The 16,138-nt window shown below is 47.3% G+C and overlaps 1 protein-coding gene across 2 annotated transcripts in view; it reads left to right on the top strand.

Moving 5' to 3' along the window:
• Positions 1-2,331: 2,331 nt before the first annotated feature.
• Positions 2,332-16,138, top strand: part of CUL5 (cullin 5) — a 53,249-nt gene continuing 39,442 nt past the window's right edge. Inside the window, exon 1 of one of the 2 annotated variants that reach the window (XM_029047992.2) lies at positions 2,332-2,431. In XM_029047992.2, the coding sequence (XP_028903825.1) occupies positions 2,408-2,431 (24 nt within the window). In that variant the 5' untranslated portion in view covers positions 2,332-2,407. Of the gene's footprint in view, positions 2,432-10,784; positions 10,804-16,138 lie in introns of those variants that run through there. The other variant, XM_029047993.2, reaches the window with a different exon arrangement.

Below are 16,138 nucleotides of genomic sequence, written 5' to 3'. Positions count from 1 at the left end.
ATTATTACCTGATTGTTATTACCTGGTTATTATTATTACCTGATTGAAGCTGGGCCCACAGTAGGCGCTTAACCAATACTATTATTACCCGCTTATTATTATTATTGCCTGCTTATTACCTGCTTATTATCATCATTACCTGATTGAAGCTGGGCCCATAGTAAGCACTTAACCAATATCACTATTATCTGATTATTATTATTACCTGATTGAAGCTGGGCCCATAGGAGGCACTTAACCAATACCATTATCATTCCCTGATTATTCCCTGCTGATTATGATTACCTGATTGGAGCTGGGCACATAGTAAGCGCTTAACCAATACCATAATTATTATTACCGGATTATTACCTGCTTATTATTATTATTACCTGCTTGTTATTATGATTACCTGATTGAAGTTGGGCCCATAGTAGGTGATTGACTAATACCACTATTATTACCTGATTATTATCCTGCTTATTACTATTATTACCTGATTATTACCTGCTTATTATCATTACCTGATTGAAGCCGGGCCCATAGTAAGCACTTAAACCAAAACCATTATTATTATCATCATTCATTACCTGATTGTTATTACCTGCTTATTATTATGATTACCTGATTGAAGCTGGGCTCGCTCACAGTAGGCGCTTAACCAATACCATTATTATTACCTGATTATTATCCTGCTTATTATTAAGATTACCTGATTGAAGCTGGGCTCATGAGGCGCTTAACCAATACCATCATTATTATTACCTGCTTATTATTACTATTATTATTACCTGATCATTACTATTACCTGAATGAAGTTGGGCTCATAGTAGGTGCTCAACCAAGACCGTTATCACCTGATTACCTGATTAGTGCCTGCTTATTATTCTCATCATCATCATTATTATTACCTGATTATTACCTGCTTATAAATTCTTATTACCTGCTTGTTATTATGATTACCTGATTGATGCTGGGCCCATAGTAGGCGCTTAACCAATACCTTATTATTACCTGATAATTATTATTATTACCTGCTTATTAACCTGATTACCTGATGGAAGCTGGACCCATTGTAAGCACTTAAACCAATACCAGTATTATTATTATTATCATTCATTACCTGATTATTATCTGATTATTATCCTGATTACCTGATGGAAGCTGGGCCCATAGTAAGCACTTAAACCAATATCAGTATTATTATTATTATCATTCATTACCTGATTATTATCTGATTATTATTATGATTACCTGATTGAAGCTGGGCCCATAGTAGGCCCTTATCCAATACCATCATTATTATTATTATTATTATCATTACCTGATTGAAGCATCATTATTATCATTATTATCATTACCTGATTGAAGCAGGGAGCAGGTGAAGCAAGAAAAACGTATGGATTCTCTGGGATAAAACAAACTCCACCCACTTCAACCGTTGGAGACGCTTACTGATCGTGTGATACCAGTCTGTTCTCCTCAACGACAACTATTTTCTGAAAAAGGAGGTTGGGGGCAGGGAGGGACGCGGCCCCTTTAAGGCGCCGGCCCCAAGATGGCGGCGGGGCCTCTTGGCGCCCCGCCCCCTCCCGCTCCCCTCAGCGCGCACCTCCCCCCAGCCTCAGCGCGCACGCGCAGTCGCCCCCTCCCGGCTCCCCTCAGCGCGCACACACAGCCGCCCCCTCCGCTCCCCTCAGCGCGCACGCGCAGCCGCCCCCCTCCCTCCTCTTAGCGCGCACGCGCAGCCGCCCGCTCCCCTCAGCGCGCACACAGCCGCCCCCCCCCCCTCCTCAGCGCGCACGCGCAGTCGCCCCCTCCTGGCTCCTCTCAGCGCGCACACACAGCCGCCCCCTCTGCTCCCCTCAGCGCGCACGCGCAGTCGCCCCCTCCTGGCTCCTCTCAGCGCGCACACACAGCCGCCCCCTCTGCTCCCCTCAGCGCGCACGCGCAGCCGCCCCCCTCCCTCGTCTCAGAGCGCACGCGCAGCCACCGGCTCCCAGCGCGCGCACACAGCCGCCCCCTCCGCTCCCCTCAGCGCGCACGCGCAGCCGCCCCCCTTCCCCTCAGCGCGCACGCGCAGCCGCCCCCCCCCGCAAACGAGTCACGTGACGCCTCGCAACGGCGCTATTTTGATGGGAGGCGGCCGCGGGCGCGACCATTCCGCGCGGGGGGGGGGGGGAGGAGAGGACGGACTGGCGGATCGCCGGCCGCGCCGCCCCGCCGTCGGCTTCCCCGCGGGATCCTCACGGAGCGGTGTGGCCGACGACCCCGCCGGGGCCATGTAGAGGGGCGAGGGGAGGGCGAGCCCCGAAAGGCCGGGACGAATCTCCCCCCCCGCGGCGGCCGGTGGGAGCGGCGGAGGGGGGCGGGGCCGCCTCCCGCCGGGGCTGGCGAGGTCTCGCGAGAGGAGAAGTGGAGGGGGAACATGGCGACGTCGAATCTGTTAAAGGTAAGGGGACGACGGCGGCCGCCTCCGCCCCCCTCAGGGCGCCGCGGGGCCCCCCCACACGGAGCCCCCCACACGGAGCCCCCCACACGGAGCCCTTCTGGCGCTTGGGGGGGGTCCCTCGGGGGGCGGGGACCCCCCTCCTCTCCTGACGGGGCGGGGGGAGGGGCCTGTCGTGACAGGAGGGGGGGGGGTCACGACATCATCATCATCTTCTTCACTGTCGTGGCGAAGCGCTCATCTGTCAAAGGGGGATGCGGGGCTTCTTCTCCCTCCCGCTCAGACTCCGAGCCCCGTCCGGGACAGGGACTCCTCTTAAGCGACCAAGTGCTTAGAAGAGGGTTTAGCACATAGGGTGTGCCTAATGAGGGCCATTATGATGATTATTAACTAATTATGACCTGATGATGATGATGATGATGCTGACCTGATTGGAGCTGGGCACACACTAGGCGCTTAACCGATACCGTTATTATTATTATTACCTGATTGTTATTACCTGATTATTATTATTATCTGATTGGAGCTGGGCACACAATTAGCGCTTAACCAATACCATTATTATTATTACCACCTAATTATTACCTGATGATGATGATTACCTGATTGGAGCTGGGCACATAGTAGGCGCTCAACCAACACCGTTATTATTATTATTACCTAATTATTACGGGATGATGATGGTGATGATTACCTGATTGGAGCTGGGCACACAATAAGCGCTTAACCAACACCATTATTATTATTATTACTACCTAATTATTACGTGATGATGATGGTGATGATTACCTGATTGGAGCTGGGCACACAATAAGCTCTTAACCAACACCATTATTATTATTATTATTACCTAATTATTACGTGATGATGATGGTGATGATGCTGATGACCTGATTGGAGCTGGGCACACACTAGGCGCTTAACCGATACCATTATTATTATTATTACCTGATTGTTATTACCTGATTATTATTATTATTATCTGATTGGAGCTGGGCACACAATTAGCGCTTAACCAATACCATTATTATTGTTACCTAATTATTACCTGATGATAATGATTACCTGATTGGAGCTGAGCACCCAGTAAGCGCTTAACCAATACCATTATTATTATTACCTAATACCTGATGATGATGATGATGATGATTACCTGATTGGAGCTGAGCACCCAGTAAGCGCTTAACCAATGCCATTATTATTATTATTACCTAATACCTGATGATGATGATGATGATGATTACCTGATTGGAGCTGGGCACACACTAGGCGCTTAACCAACGCCATTATTATTACCTGATTGTTATTACCTGATTATTATGATTACCTGATTGGAGCTGGGCACATAGTAAGCACTTATAACCAATACTATTATTATTATTATTACCTAATTATTACGTGATGATGATGATGATTACTTGATTGGAGCTGGGCACCTAGTAGGCCCTTAACCAATACCATTATTATTATTATTACCTGATTGTTATTACCTGATTATTATTATTATTACCTGATTGGAGCTGGGCACATAGTAAGTGCTTAACCAATACCATTATTATTATTACCTGATTGTTATTACCTGATTATTATTATTATTATCTGATTGGAGCTGGGCACATAGTAAGTAAGCACTTAACCAATGCCATTATTATTATTATTACCTGATTGTTATTACCTGATTATTATGATTACCTGATTGAAGCTGAGCACATAGTAAGTGCTTAACCAATACCATTATTATTATTATTATTACCTAATTATTACCTGATTGTTATTACCTGATTATTATTACCTCATTGAAGCTGGGCACACACTAGGCGCTTAACCAATGCCATTATTATTATTACCTGATTGTTATTACCTGATTATTATTATTACCTGATTGAAGCTTGGCACATAGTAAGCGCTTAACAAATACCATTGTTATCATTACCTGATTGTTATTACCTGCTTATTGTTATTGTTACCTCACTGGGCCCTCACTGGGCACCAGGCACTGAAATAAGAGGAAGAAGAATGATGGCAGTTGTTAATAATAATAATAACAATAATAATAATGAGTCCTTGATAACTTATTTATTATTGGGTTTGTTATTTAATAATAATAATGTTGGTATTAAGCGCTTACTAGGTGCAGAGCACTGTTCTAAGCGCCGGGGTAATGAGGTTGTCCCACGTGAGGCTCACAGTCTTCATCCCCATTTGATAGAGGAGGAGACTGAGGCACAGAGAAGAAGAATAATAAAGTTGGTATCTGTTAGGCGCTTACTATGTGCAGAGCACTGTTCTAAGCGCTGGGGGAGATACAGGGTCATCAGGTGGTCCCACGTGGGACTCACAGTCTTCATCCCCATTTGACAGAGGAGGAGACTGAGGCACAGAGAAGAATATTAATAATGTGGCTATTTGTTAAGCGCTTACTATGTGCAGAGCACTGTTCTAAGCGCTGGGGGAGATACAGGGTCATCAGGTGGTCCCACATGGGACTCACTGTCTTCATCCCCATTTTACAGATGAGGGAACTGAGGCCCAGAGAAGTGAAGTGACTTGCCCACAGTCACACAGCTGACAAGTGGCAGAGTGGGATTCGAACCCATGACCATAATGAGCCCATAATAATAATAATAATAATATTGGTATTTGTTAAGGGCTTACTACGTGCGGAGCACTGTTCTAAGCACTGGGGGTGATACAGGGTCGTCAGGTTGTCCCACGTGGGGCTCACTGTCTTCACCCCCATTTTACAGATGAGGGGACTGAGGCCCAGAGAATAATACTAATAATAATGATGGTATTTTTTATGCGCTTACTCTGTGCCGAGCACTGTTCTAAGCACTGGGATAGATATAAGGTCATCAGGTTTGTCCCACGTAGGGCTCACAGGCTTCATCCCCATTCTCCAGCTGCGGGAACCGAGGCCCAGAGAAGCGAAGTGGCGTGCCCACGGTCACACGGCAGGCAGATGGCCGAGAGGGGATTAGAACCCACGACCTTCCGACTCCCAGGCCCGGGCTCTAGCCTCTCCGCCTTGCCGCCTCTCATTCGTTTCATTCATTCATTCAGTCGTATTTATTGAGCGCTTACTGTGTGCGGAGCACTGGGCTGAGCGCTCGGACAGAACAAGCTCTGTGGTCTCCATTTCCCGCCCCCGACTCCAGCTCGTTGCTTTAGGGCTCCTCCTCCTCTTTCCATTTTCTTTTCTGCCTAAGCAACTTTAGGCGGGTACAATGTTCGTTTTTCAGATCTCTTCTTTCTGGGGTGGGAGTGAAGGGGCGACCAGCAGCAGATCACGGGGCTCAGTGGAAAGAGCCCGGGCTTCGGAGTCCGAGGTCGTGAGTTCGACTCCCGGCTCTGCCACTTGGCAGCTGGGTGCCCGGGGGCGAGTCACTTCGCTTCTCTGGGCCTCAGTGTCCTCATCTGGAAAATGGGGATTAACCGTGAGCCTCACGTGGGACGACCCCATGACCCTGTATCTCCCCCGGCGCTTCGAACGGTGCTCGGCACCTAGTGAGCGCTTAACAGATACCGACGTTATTATTCTGATGAATTTTACGACGATGGGGGTTGAAACTTTTTAATTTTGTAGTTCGTGGTACCTCCCATCAGCTACCCATCTCAAAATGACAGTATAGCCAGCGTGATGACTAATAAAAGAAATCTTGCTCCTCGTTTTAACTCATCACAACATTCCGAATTCCCACTTTGTGATCGACCACCCGCAGGTGACTCTTTCCTCGTTCTCCAATTTGAAATTTCTGGTCATAGTCGGTTTTCTACCTGTTGACTATTAATGAAACTTTATCCTTCAACTGGTGGTTTTCTGTTTTTTTTTTTAAGGGAAGTAGATTAGGACAGTGTTATATCGTATCAAGTCACCGTTACATTGTCCGCTTACTGTAGTTTAGGTCCCCCCCGATGTAATTCTCATCATGCAGAGACTGGGAAGGACACAGTTTGAAGTGTAGAAAGGTGATCTGTGGTCATCAAAACTTGAATTACTTTTTAGGCGGGGATTATTAATTTAAAGTACTTCAGTGCCCATGAGACTGTAAGCCCGTCAAAGGGCAGGGACTGTCTCTATCTGTTACCGATTTGTCCAATCCACGCGCTTAGTGCAGTGCTCTGCACATAGTAAGCGCTCAATAAATACCGTTGAATGAACTCTTCTAAAACACATTTCAGATCACTTCAAAAGGTGTAATATGAAAATGTGCCAGAGTAGAAAACTAAGGTTAGCGTTCCAAGTTTTTCTGGTACTGAACAACTCCGTGTGGTTTTAATTGGATAGTATTTTCTGTCTTTGATCAAAGGCCTTTAAATTCTGGGGGGGGGGTCACGGCGAAAGGGTTCAGTAAGTCGATCGATCTTCTACCTGAATAAATTTTTGAAGGATTTGAGGGAAAGCAAGACAGATCTTGTGTGTGTTCTGGAAAGGATGCCAGATCGGCCTCAGGCTCCTCCGTGACGTGGGGTTCTGGTGGGAATGGGAAGAAGTAACAGCGGGTAACACTGGAGTCGAGAGGACACGTCATAGCAAAGCCTCAATCTTCCAAACTAATAGAATGCAGATTTAATTCGTAGTCACAGAAATCACCTCCGATAGGCACGCGTACAAACCCGTGTACGCGTGAACACACGTTTGCGTTCAGATACACGTTCGTCTCATGTGCCAGTCTCCCGATTCTGTCTTGGCTTGGCTATTCCAACACTAACGTGAGACCCGGATCAGCGCGGTCTGCCTGGAGCTCACAAGTTATCTGCGCCTTTAATGCCTATATCTTTCTAAGAAATATTGAGTTTTCTTTTCCTCTGTGGTTTTTCTTTGCCCGTCAGTAGCCTCAGGACACTCACAGAGGCAGCGTTCCAAGAGAAAGACGCGTGGGCCTGGGGGGCGAGGCCCTCTCTGTGACCGTGGGCAAATCATTTCCCTTCTCAAGAGCCTCAGTTTCCTCATCTGTAAAATGGGGCTAAAACAGATTATGAATCCCCTGCGGGAGAGGGACGGAGTCTGATCTGATAGCCTTGAAGCGACCCCAGGCTTAGATAGTAAGCATTGAATTACAAATGGCATTATTATTATTTTTTAAATCCGTGAGGGGTGCTGTCCTCTGGGGGGGGGGGAGTCTTTAGTAAATACCCGACTGACTGCAAAGGGAAGGCAGGGAGTGACGTTTCTTGATGGGTTTCTGAATCTCGCCGTCGGTGATTTGCCGGCCCGCCCGGTCCCCACCCTCTCTGTGATAGACGTTTGATGCAGACGGCTGAGCCCGAGGGAGAGGGATTGGTGGGAAAAATCCACCCATTCCATAGTCATCAAACGTCAGCCGAGGGTTACGCTGCGGTCACTTTGGCGGCAAATGGGTTTTGTCCATAAGATTCCCGACTGCCCTTTGCAAATGTACTACATCCTGGCCTGTTGACTCGCTTGTTGCACCCACCACCCCAGAGGGACTATAACTGGCAGGGCTGAGAGAGCGCGAGTAGCGTTCCTGAAAACCAACCTCACAAAGGGTAATTCCTTCCTAATGTTCTCGGTCCTAAAGTCTGCGGGACTGGCCCGAGGCTCGTGTCGTGTTGACGTTGGGCTCTTTCCGGTGGTGGCCGGTCATTGTCACCGGCGTGTGAGGGATTTACTATGTGCAGAACACGGCACTGGGCACTTTGGAGAGTTCGGTACAACAGAGTTGGCCGACCCGTTCCCTGCCCACAAGGAGCTTTTCTCCGGAGGATCACAGCTGACGTCGCAATTCACAAACGGCGTGGTCCTGTTTCATATTGCTGTATGTCTGACTAGAGAAGTGGTCTAGGTGGGACAGTCGTCGGCCACCGATACAATAATGAGAGTATTAGGCGCTTCCTATGTGGCAAGGACTGTGCCAAGCGTGGAGGAGATATAAGGCTGGACACAGTCCCCGTGGTATTTTGTCCCCATTTTGCAAACGAGGAGACTGAGGCACAGAGAAGCGATTCGCCCCCGGGTCGTTCAGCGGGGAAGTGGCAGAGCCGAGGCCAGAACTTAGTGCCGTGCTCTTTCCACCAGGTCATGCTAGCGACAGGCACGAAGCAGCGTGGCTCAGTGGAAAGAGCCCGGGCTTTGGAGTCAGAGGTCATGGGTTCGAATCCCAGCTCTGCCCCTCGTCAGCGGTGTGACTGTGGGCGAGTCACTTCACTTCTCTGTGCCTCAGTGACCTCATCTGTAAAACGGGGATGAAGACCGTGAGCCCCACGTGGGACAAGCTGATTCCCCTGTGTCTACCCCAGCGCTTGGAACGGTGCTCGGCACATAGTAAGCGCTTAACAAATACCAACATTGTGATTATTAATTGGTAGAGCACAAGAGTAGGTCATAACGACAAACGGATATGTCGGTAGACACAGCCAGCAAAATCTCGAGGGTTACGAGAACAGCCTGGCCTAGAGGCCAGAGCGCAGGCCTGGGAGTCAGCGGGTCGCGGCTTCCGATTCCAGCTCTACCGCTCGTCTGCTGGGAGGCGCTTCTCCGTGCCTCAGTCCCCTCACCTGTAAAATGGGCATGAAGACTGTGAACCCCATGCGGGACAGGGGCGGGGTCCAATCTTGTCTGCCGGTATCGTCCCCAGCACGTAGTCCGGTGCCCGGCACGTAGTAAGCACATCATACCACAGTTGTTATTATGAGTACCCGCCGAGTTGGCTGGAAGGACCACTTGGCTAGGAAGGTAGAGCGCCTAATCAGGAGGTACCTCATGAAGGTAAGGGGTGTGACGGGAACGACGCCAGTAATCTGTCCGAGGTAGGAAAAGGGAAAGGGAGGAGTCGGAAGGAGAGAAGGGCACAAGCTAAACTGTAGTGGAAGAAGAGAGGACAGTTAAAGGTGAGGGAGTAGCTGGTGGAGAGCCTTGATGCCAATAGTTGAGAATTTTTGTTATTTGCAAGAGGGAATGACGAGGAGAGGGATGGGATTCCAGAAAAGAGGAGAGTAAATGGAAAAAGAGGAGGCGTGGATTGCCTTCTCGCAAGTTGGTGGAACCGGGAAGGTGGTGGGGGTGACAGGTTAAAAACATTAGAGCCCGGACCCAGCAGAGACGGGAAGATGAATTCAGTTTTAAATATCCTAAAGTCAAGGGACTGTAAGCCCGTCAGTGGGCAGGGATTGTCTCTATCTGTTGCCGCATTGTCCATTCCAAGCGCTTAGTACAGTGCGCATAGTCAGCGCTCAATAAATACCACTGAATGAATGTTGGGTTTCCAGGTAGAGATGAAGCCAAGAGAGGAGCAAGGAGCCGCGTGCTCCAGTGAGCTTCCTGTTAGATGAGCGCGATGGGGAAAGAGAAAAGGACTGGAATTGAGTCTCGAGGGGCACCTGGGGAGTGAGAGGAGCCTGCCTACAAGGGAAATTAATTTTCCGATCCTTGAAGCGTCCCGTTGCCCTGTCCGAGATTATTCGGCTGGATTTGGATGCCAGAGAGCCATCGTCAATTCGAGTACCCGGGTGAGCTCACGGTGGAGCTTCGAGGAGGTGTGGTGTTCAGGGACATAGCTCTTAGGAGGGGGGTCCCGAGGTTGGAATTCCTCCTCGGACTCTAGTGGAAACTCCGAAGATCCGTGGCCGACCTTGGTGGGGATATTAAAAGCCTTGGTTTATGCCACAGCCTGGTGGTGCCCGCAGGACCTCCAGAGGAAGAAAAGCCTTTAACTCAACGTCGGAGCACCCCTCCCGCCCAGATCCCTGGGACGCTTGCGAGGCTGCCTGGCTGGGCTGGGGTTGAGGTGAAGGTAGGATGGGGTCAGGACCTAAAGGAGTGGATGGGTCCAGAACGGACCAGGAAGATGAAGGGGAGAAGATGGGGGGGAAGTTTGGGACAGGGAGAGAGAGAGAAGGGGATGAAAGAAGAAAGAGAGTGAGGAAACGGAGCCCTGTCAAAACAATGGATCAGCCTCAACGCTAAGATTTCAGGCCTGGGAACCCGAAATTCCCAGGTTTAGTTATAGGAAGGATTTAGATTTAGTTATAGGAAGATTTAGTTATAGGAAGGGTGGTTTGCAAAAGTGCCACTCTCACCCCATCCATCAGTGTTCCCATTGGGGCCCGGGGTGGAACGAGGGAATAGGACCCTTCACATTGTACATGCAAAAAATTTACACGCAAAACTCGTTTATGACCACAGTGACCACATCACAGTGCAGATGCTGTGCCATAACAGCGGAGACCCCCAGGCGGGTGCCAGGGCAGCTGTCTTGGTAACCACTCCCAGCTATTTTCAGGATTCCGGCCAAGCGTATCCACCGGGAGAGAAACTCCAAGTGGTCTTTGGTAGAGCATTTCACCCAAGCAGGCATTTCCTTTTTTCTGGCTCTTTCTCTGGAACGCCTCCCCTCAAGTCATTCCACTAGATGGTAAATTCCCTGAAGGCGGGGATTGTGTTTGCCAACTTTAATGTATTGTACTCTCCCGAGCCGTTAGCTCAGTGCTCTGCACACGGTAAATGCTCAATAAATATCACTGATTAATTGAGGAGTGTGTTGGATTGCCGTCCCAGGAGACCCTGACAGTGTTCTTTCTGCTGAACAAAGGAGAAGGGTGACAGAATTTGAGCGTCTGCTGTGAGCAAAGCATTCTACTGGCCAGGCTTCCCACCACTTCCTTTCCCTCTCTTGGTCTTCTGCTTTACTCTCCCAATCCCCCCCTCCGCCTCCCCACCTTTTCTCCCCCCTCACTTTTTCCTCTTCTCCATGATTATCTGCCCTCCCACCCCTTTATCCCACTCTAGTCTTGAATATTCTCTCGCACCTTAGTAATTAGCAACCTTTGTTCTTCCTTGTAAGAAATTCACTTTAGCTTTAAGCCAGCGCCCACAGTAGGCTCCCAATGTTGCTCAAGTCTGTCTTCCCCCACCTCCCACCCCCCACGTATTAACATTGTAGAAAATCGGTCATGAAGCACCTATCAATTATCGTGACAGCAGGCTGCGACGTTTGGCTATGGGGGAAGTGGCTGGCTGTTCTCCCTCATCACCAACTCTCCCCATTCCTCAAAAACCTTCAATTATCGCTCATCCCTCTCTGCCTCCAGCAGAAACTCCTGACCATTGGCTTTAAGGAGGTCAGTCAGCACGCTTGCCCTCAGCTTATCCTCGCTCCTCTCCCACTATATCCCGGCTCACACGCTTTGATCCTCCTAAACCAACCCGACTCACTATCCCTGGTTCTCCTCTACCTCTCCGCTGACTCCTTGCTCCCACCCTCCTTCCTACATGGAACTGTCCCCCATCTCTCTCCCCCAGAGACGATCACTGCTTTCCCCGTCTTCCAAACCCTTCTGAAATGACATCTGCTCCAGGAGGCCTTCCCTGATCACCCTCTCTTCTCCCTTGCTGGCATTTTTGCATCCCAGAAGTATTTGGTTGCTTCCCCCTCTCTCCTATAGCACTTATGTACGTGCCTTTAAACTCTATTGCTTCCCCCGTCTGGAATCATTTCAGTGTCTCCCCCACTAGATTGTAAGCCCCTTGCAAGAAGGGATTGGTTCCTTTCTGTATTTCTTGGTATGTTCCCAAATGCTTAATACAGTGGTCTACATATATTAAGTGCTCAGTAAATACTGTCGATTTATTGAAGATGTGACTTTCTGCTGTATTAAATGGGAGCGATTCCATGCGACCTCATATTCATAGAATAGGTTTCTGAGCAGTTGGAATGTCCAGCTTAGTTTTCTTTTGAAATTATGCAAAATGATTTTTCATTATTATTACTGAAGATGTTGCAGGTTTAAGGGTGAATTGTAACGTTTACCTGGTTAAATTAGGTACAGACTCCACTTATTCGTAAAAATATCTGAAGACAACTTTCATGTAAGATTTCATGGAGATTACAGCGATTCTAAATGTCAAGATCTTTTGCGCCCGTGTTGTGCCTTTCTTTTGCAGTTTTGTCCTCGTCTGTATAATGAATGTGAATTCTGGGAGAAAGGAAATAAAAGTCAAAACAACTTATGAGGAAAAAATGCCCTAGCTTCCCTATGGGCAAAACATTTGGAAATAAAAAGATTAGGTATAAAGGATCTTTGTATCTGCAAAAGTTCAGTCATTAAAACAACAATTAAAAGTTAAACAGCTAACCCTTGCCAAGGAAAAGCAGATATAACAAAGCTGCATACGGGACCTAAAACTAGAAAATATTTTCCAAAGACCTTTAGGACTATTTAAAAATAATTCTCATCGTTGGAAGGAAGGCTAAAAATAACTCTAACTTCATTTCTCAGAACAGGGATACTTACATGTTCCGTATGGTGTAAACGACATCCAATTAGAGGATTGTAATCTTGAAGTCGGAAATTCTGTCCATTAGCCCCTCGAGGAACAAGATCCGTGACTTAATTCCCACCTATATATTCCTACCCTGTGCTGCTAAACGAAAACAGCTGCTAAATATTATTATCACTAACTCTGTTGTAGTCCCCCAGACACTTAGTATAGTTTTCTACACAGAATAGATGCTCAGTAAATGATAGATTATTTGACCGAGGAACCATCAATCCCCTGGGCTGTTAAAGGGTCTCCCCTGGGCACCCCTAGGCTTGATCAATCAATCATCTTTATTGCTACTGTGTGCAGGGCACTCCGCTAAGCACTTGAAAGAGTACCACATCACAATAAAACAGACACATTCCTTGCCCACAACAAACTGATAGTAGGTAAGGCTCCAGCAGTGCCCCACATTGTGACCCATCAGTCAGTGGTATCGATTGAGTGTTTTCTGGGTACAGAGCACTGTAAGTGGGTAGACCCAGTCCCTGCCCACAAAAAGCTTACAGTCTAGAGGATCCGCCCAACCCGTGGTTAATCTCCCACTATTTCATCTCCACCGGCCTCACGGTCTTAATTGTTTGGTGGTGGTCAGGATCGTGTCAGAGTGCCACTCCTGCCCGTCCTCTACTGTGAGGCGGTTTTCCCATCACTATAGACAGCGCCATTATCCTCCCTGCCTCACAAACCCATAACCTTGGCATCGTCCTCGACTCATCTGTCTCATTCAACCCACACATGAAGCCTGTCGCCAAATCCTGTTGGCTCTACCTTCACAGTGTCGCTAAAGGCCTGCCCTTTCCTCTCCATCCAAATTGCTATTATGGTGATCCAGGCACTTGTCATCCCACCTTGGCAGTTGCATCGTCCTCCTCACAGATCTCCCTGACACCTGTTTCTCACCACTCTAGTCCTTACTTCACTTTGTTGCCCGGATCATTTAAAAAAAACAAAAACTGTCCACCTTTCCCTATTCCTTAAGAACCTCCAGTGGTTGCCCGTCCACCTGTGAATCGAGCAGAAACTCCTTGCCACCAAACTCAATCAGATTGCCCCATCGTAGGCGATCTCCTTCTGCAACCTGGCCCACACACTTCATTCCTCTAATGCCAGCGTACTCACTACCTCAGTCTTATTTCTCCGCCGAGCCCTTGCCCACATGGTCCCTCTGGCCTAAAACTCCCTCTCCTTTTATGTGTGAGAGACCACTACTCTCCTCATCTTTAAAAGCTTATTAAAAATCCTCCAAGAGACCCTCCCTAACTGTGTCCTCTTCTTCCCCACTCCCTCTCCCTTCTGTGGCACCTGTGTCCTTGGATCTGTACCCATTAAGTGCTTGATATTCACCCCGCTGTCATCCCTGTAGCGTTTATTTATGTACATATCGGTAATTTATTTTAATGTCTGTCTCCCCCTCTAGACTGTATGCTCCTTGTGGGTAGGGGAAGTGTATACCAACTCTGCAATCTTGTACTCCCCCAAGTTCCCTTTACTAGGCTGTGTTCAATAAATACGACTGATTCTATATCTTGGGAGTGTGGAAAAGGATGGACAAGTTTTCCAAGTTCTTGACAAATGACTGGAATGAGGAATCACTGTTTGAGGAACATTCGGCAGATTCTGACACTTCCTTAATGATTTCCCAAAACTGAGGTGGACACCTCTGGGGAGATTTTTGGAGGTGATATCATGAACAAATGAACTGCCTCCCTGTGGCTAGAAAGTAATCCGCTGGGAAAAAACCGCTAGATTGTAATCTTGTGGGTAAGGATCACGCCTTCTAAATCTGCTGTTCTTTCCCAAGTGTTTAACAGTGTTGGGCACGCAGTAGATGCTTGATAAGTATTGTTGACTGATTGAAGTGTGGATGATTTACAGTAGTAGTTATACTGTACTTCCACAGTGAAATCTAGCTGTTTTCTCGAAATTCCTTTTCTCATTCTTTCTCTTCACCCTCTTTCTGGCTTTCCTTTATTTCCCTCCTCTCTACCCTTTCTCTTGCCTTCTTATGACATCTCCTCTGACTTCCTCTCCTTCAGAGAATGTAAGTAGCAGAGAAAAATGTCCTGCTTTCCTGAAGTCCAAATGGCATCTTTAATTGTTGTAATAATCACTTTTTTGTATTGAGTGCTTACTGTGTGTAGAACACCGTAATAAGCACTTGGAGCGTACAATGCAAGGTAGTTACTACAAGACCGCCGAGTGTACAATGCAAGATAGTTACTACAAGACCACAGTGGAAATCTTTCTTTTGGATTCAGTCTGATTTCCAATGATAGTTATTTTGCAGCTAAAGCCTTTTCACTGGAAACCAGAGACTGCCAGTTTGAGTTTAAGCATGGTCTATCCTGAGGTTTTGTGGACTAGAATAAAGACATTGACATTTTCCTTTTCTGTTCTATGCTGCAGCCATAACAGTACAATTTAATTACTGTTTTTATTAATAATAAATAACTAACTTTGTAAATATTTTAATTATAATGATAGGATAAAATTGGGTGACTAATAGAGATCGAATTCATTTCCATAACTCGATACATATTTATAAATGCAGCCAGTCTCCCTTGCACCTGGATATCTTAAAATAATTTAGGGAATCCAGAGAGTATCAGATGAAGTCAGTGTAAAGGAAACATTGCCGCTGATTTTCGGTTCAGTTAGTAGTTACAAAGGAAGTTGCTTTTAAATGATCGTATTGTAAGAAAAAGTGATCTGTCAGTGCACTGGGCTTCAGACCATTCAGACGTTCAGATATTATCCTGTTCCGCTGTCGAGTCCTTGAACTCCACCTTGAAGAAATCAGGCAGCGAGGAAAGATCACAGAGCACTGGTATTATGTTTACTCCCACTAAGGGGGAGATGGATGGCTTGGATCTGGCATTTTGTCAGGGTTTCTGATCTTTTTTGGTCCCATGTTCCAGGTTCAGTGCCCTTTACAGCTCTTAAACTTGTACCAGGATGAGCATTGCTCAACCCCTCTCAGTGTGTTAGATAACCCTCCTTGATATTCTCTTGTTGACACACATGTAATGATTTATACGCTCTCCAGATTGCGGAGCCTTCCCCACGTTAAGTGAGTCTTCCCTCCGAAACTTGGAAATAGTCGATCAGTGTCAGTGTCTTTTTGATCGAGCGCTTACCGTGTGCAGAACAATGTGCTAAAGTGCTTGGGAGAATACAGTATAACAGAGTCGATAGACGTGTTCCCTGCCACGAGGAGCTTACACGTTTAGAAGAGACACTACCGTTTCCCTTGCCTTCCAAGTTCCTCTCGAGATGTTTTTAACACTTCCAGTGCTCTCTTCTGTCTAATCTGTCAGCTTTTCCTTCACAACATCGTTAAAATCTATTCCGTTCTTTTTTTGTCTTCATAGCAGAAAACATTGAGCCCCGTGACCCGGTCACCTGTTTTCTTTTTGGGCTTTTTT

The sequence above is a fragment of the Ornithorhynchus anatinus genome, chromosome 20 (genome assembly GCF_004115215.2).
Source record: "Ornithorhynchus anatinus isolate Pmale09 chromosome 20, mOrnAna1.pri.v4, whole genome shotgun sequence".
NCBI classification, from domain to species: domain Eukaryota; kingdom Metazoa; phylum Chordata; class Mammalia; order Monotremata; family Ornithorhynchidae; genus Ornithorhynchus; species Ornithorhynchus anatinus.
This window is presented reverse-complemented; position numbering and strand designations above follow the sequence as displayed.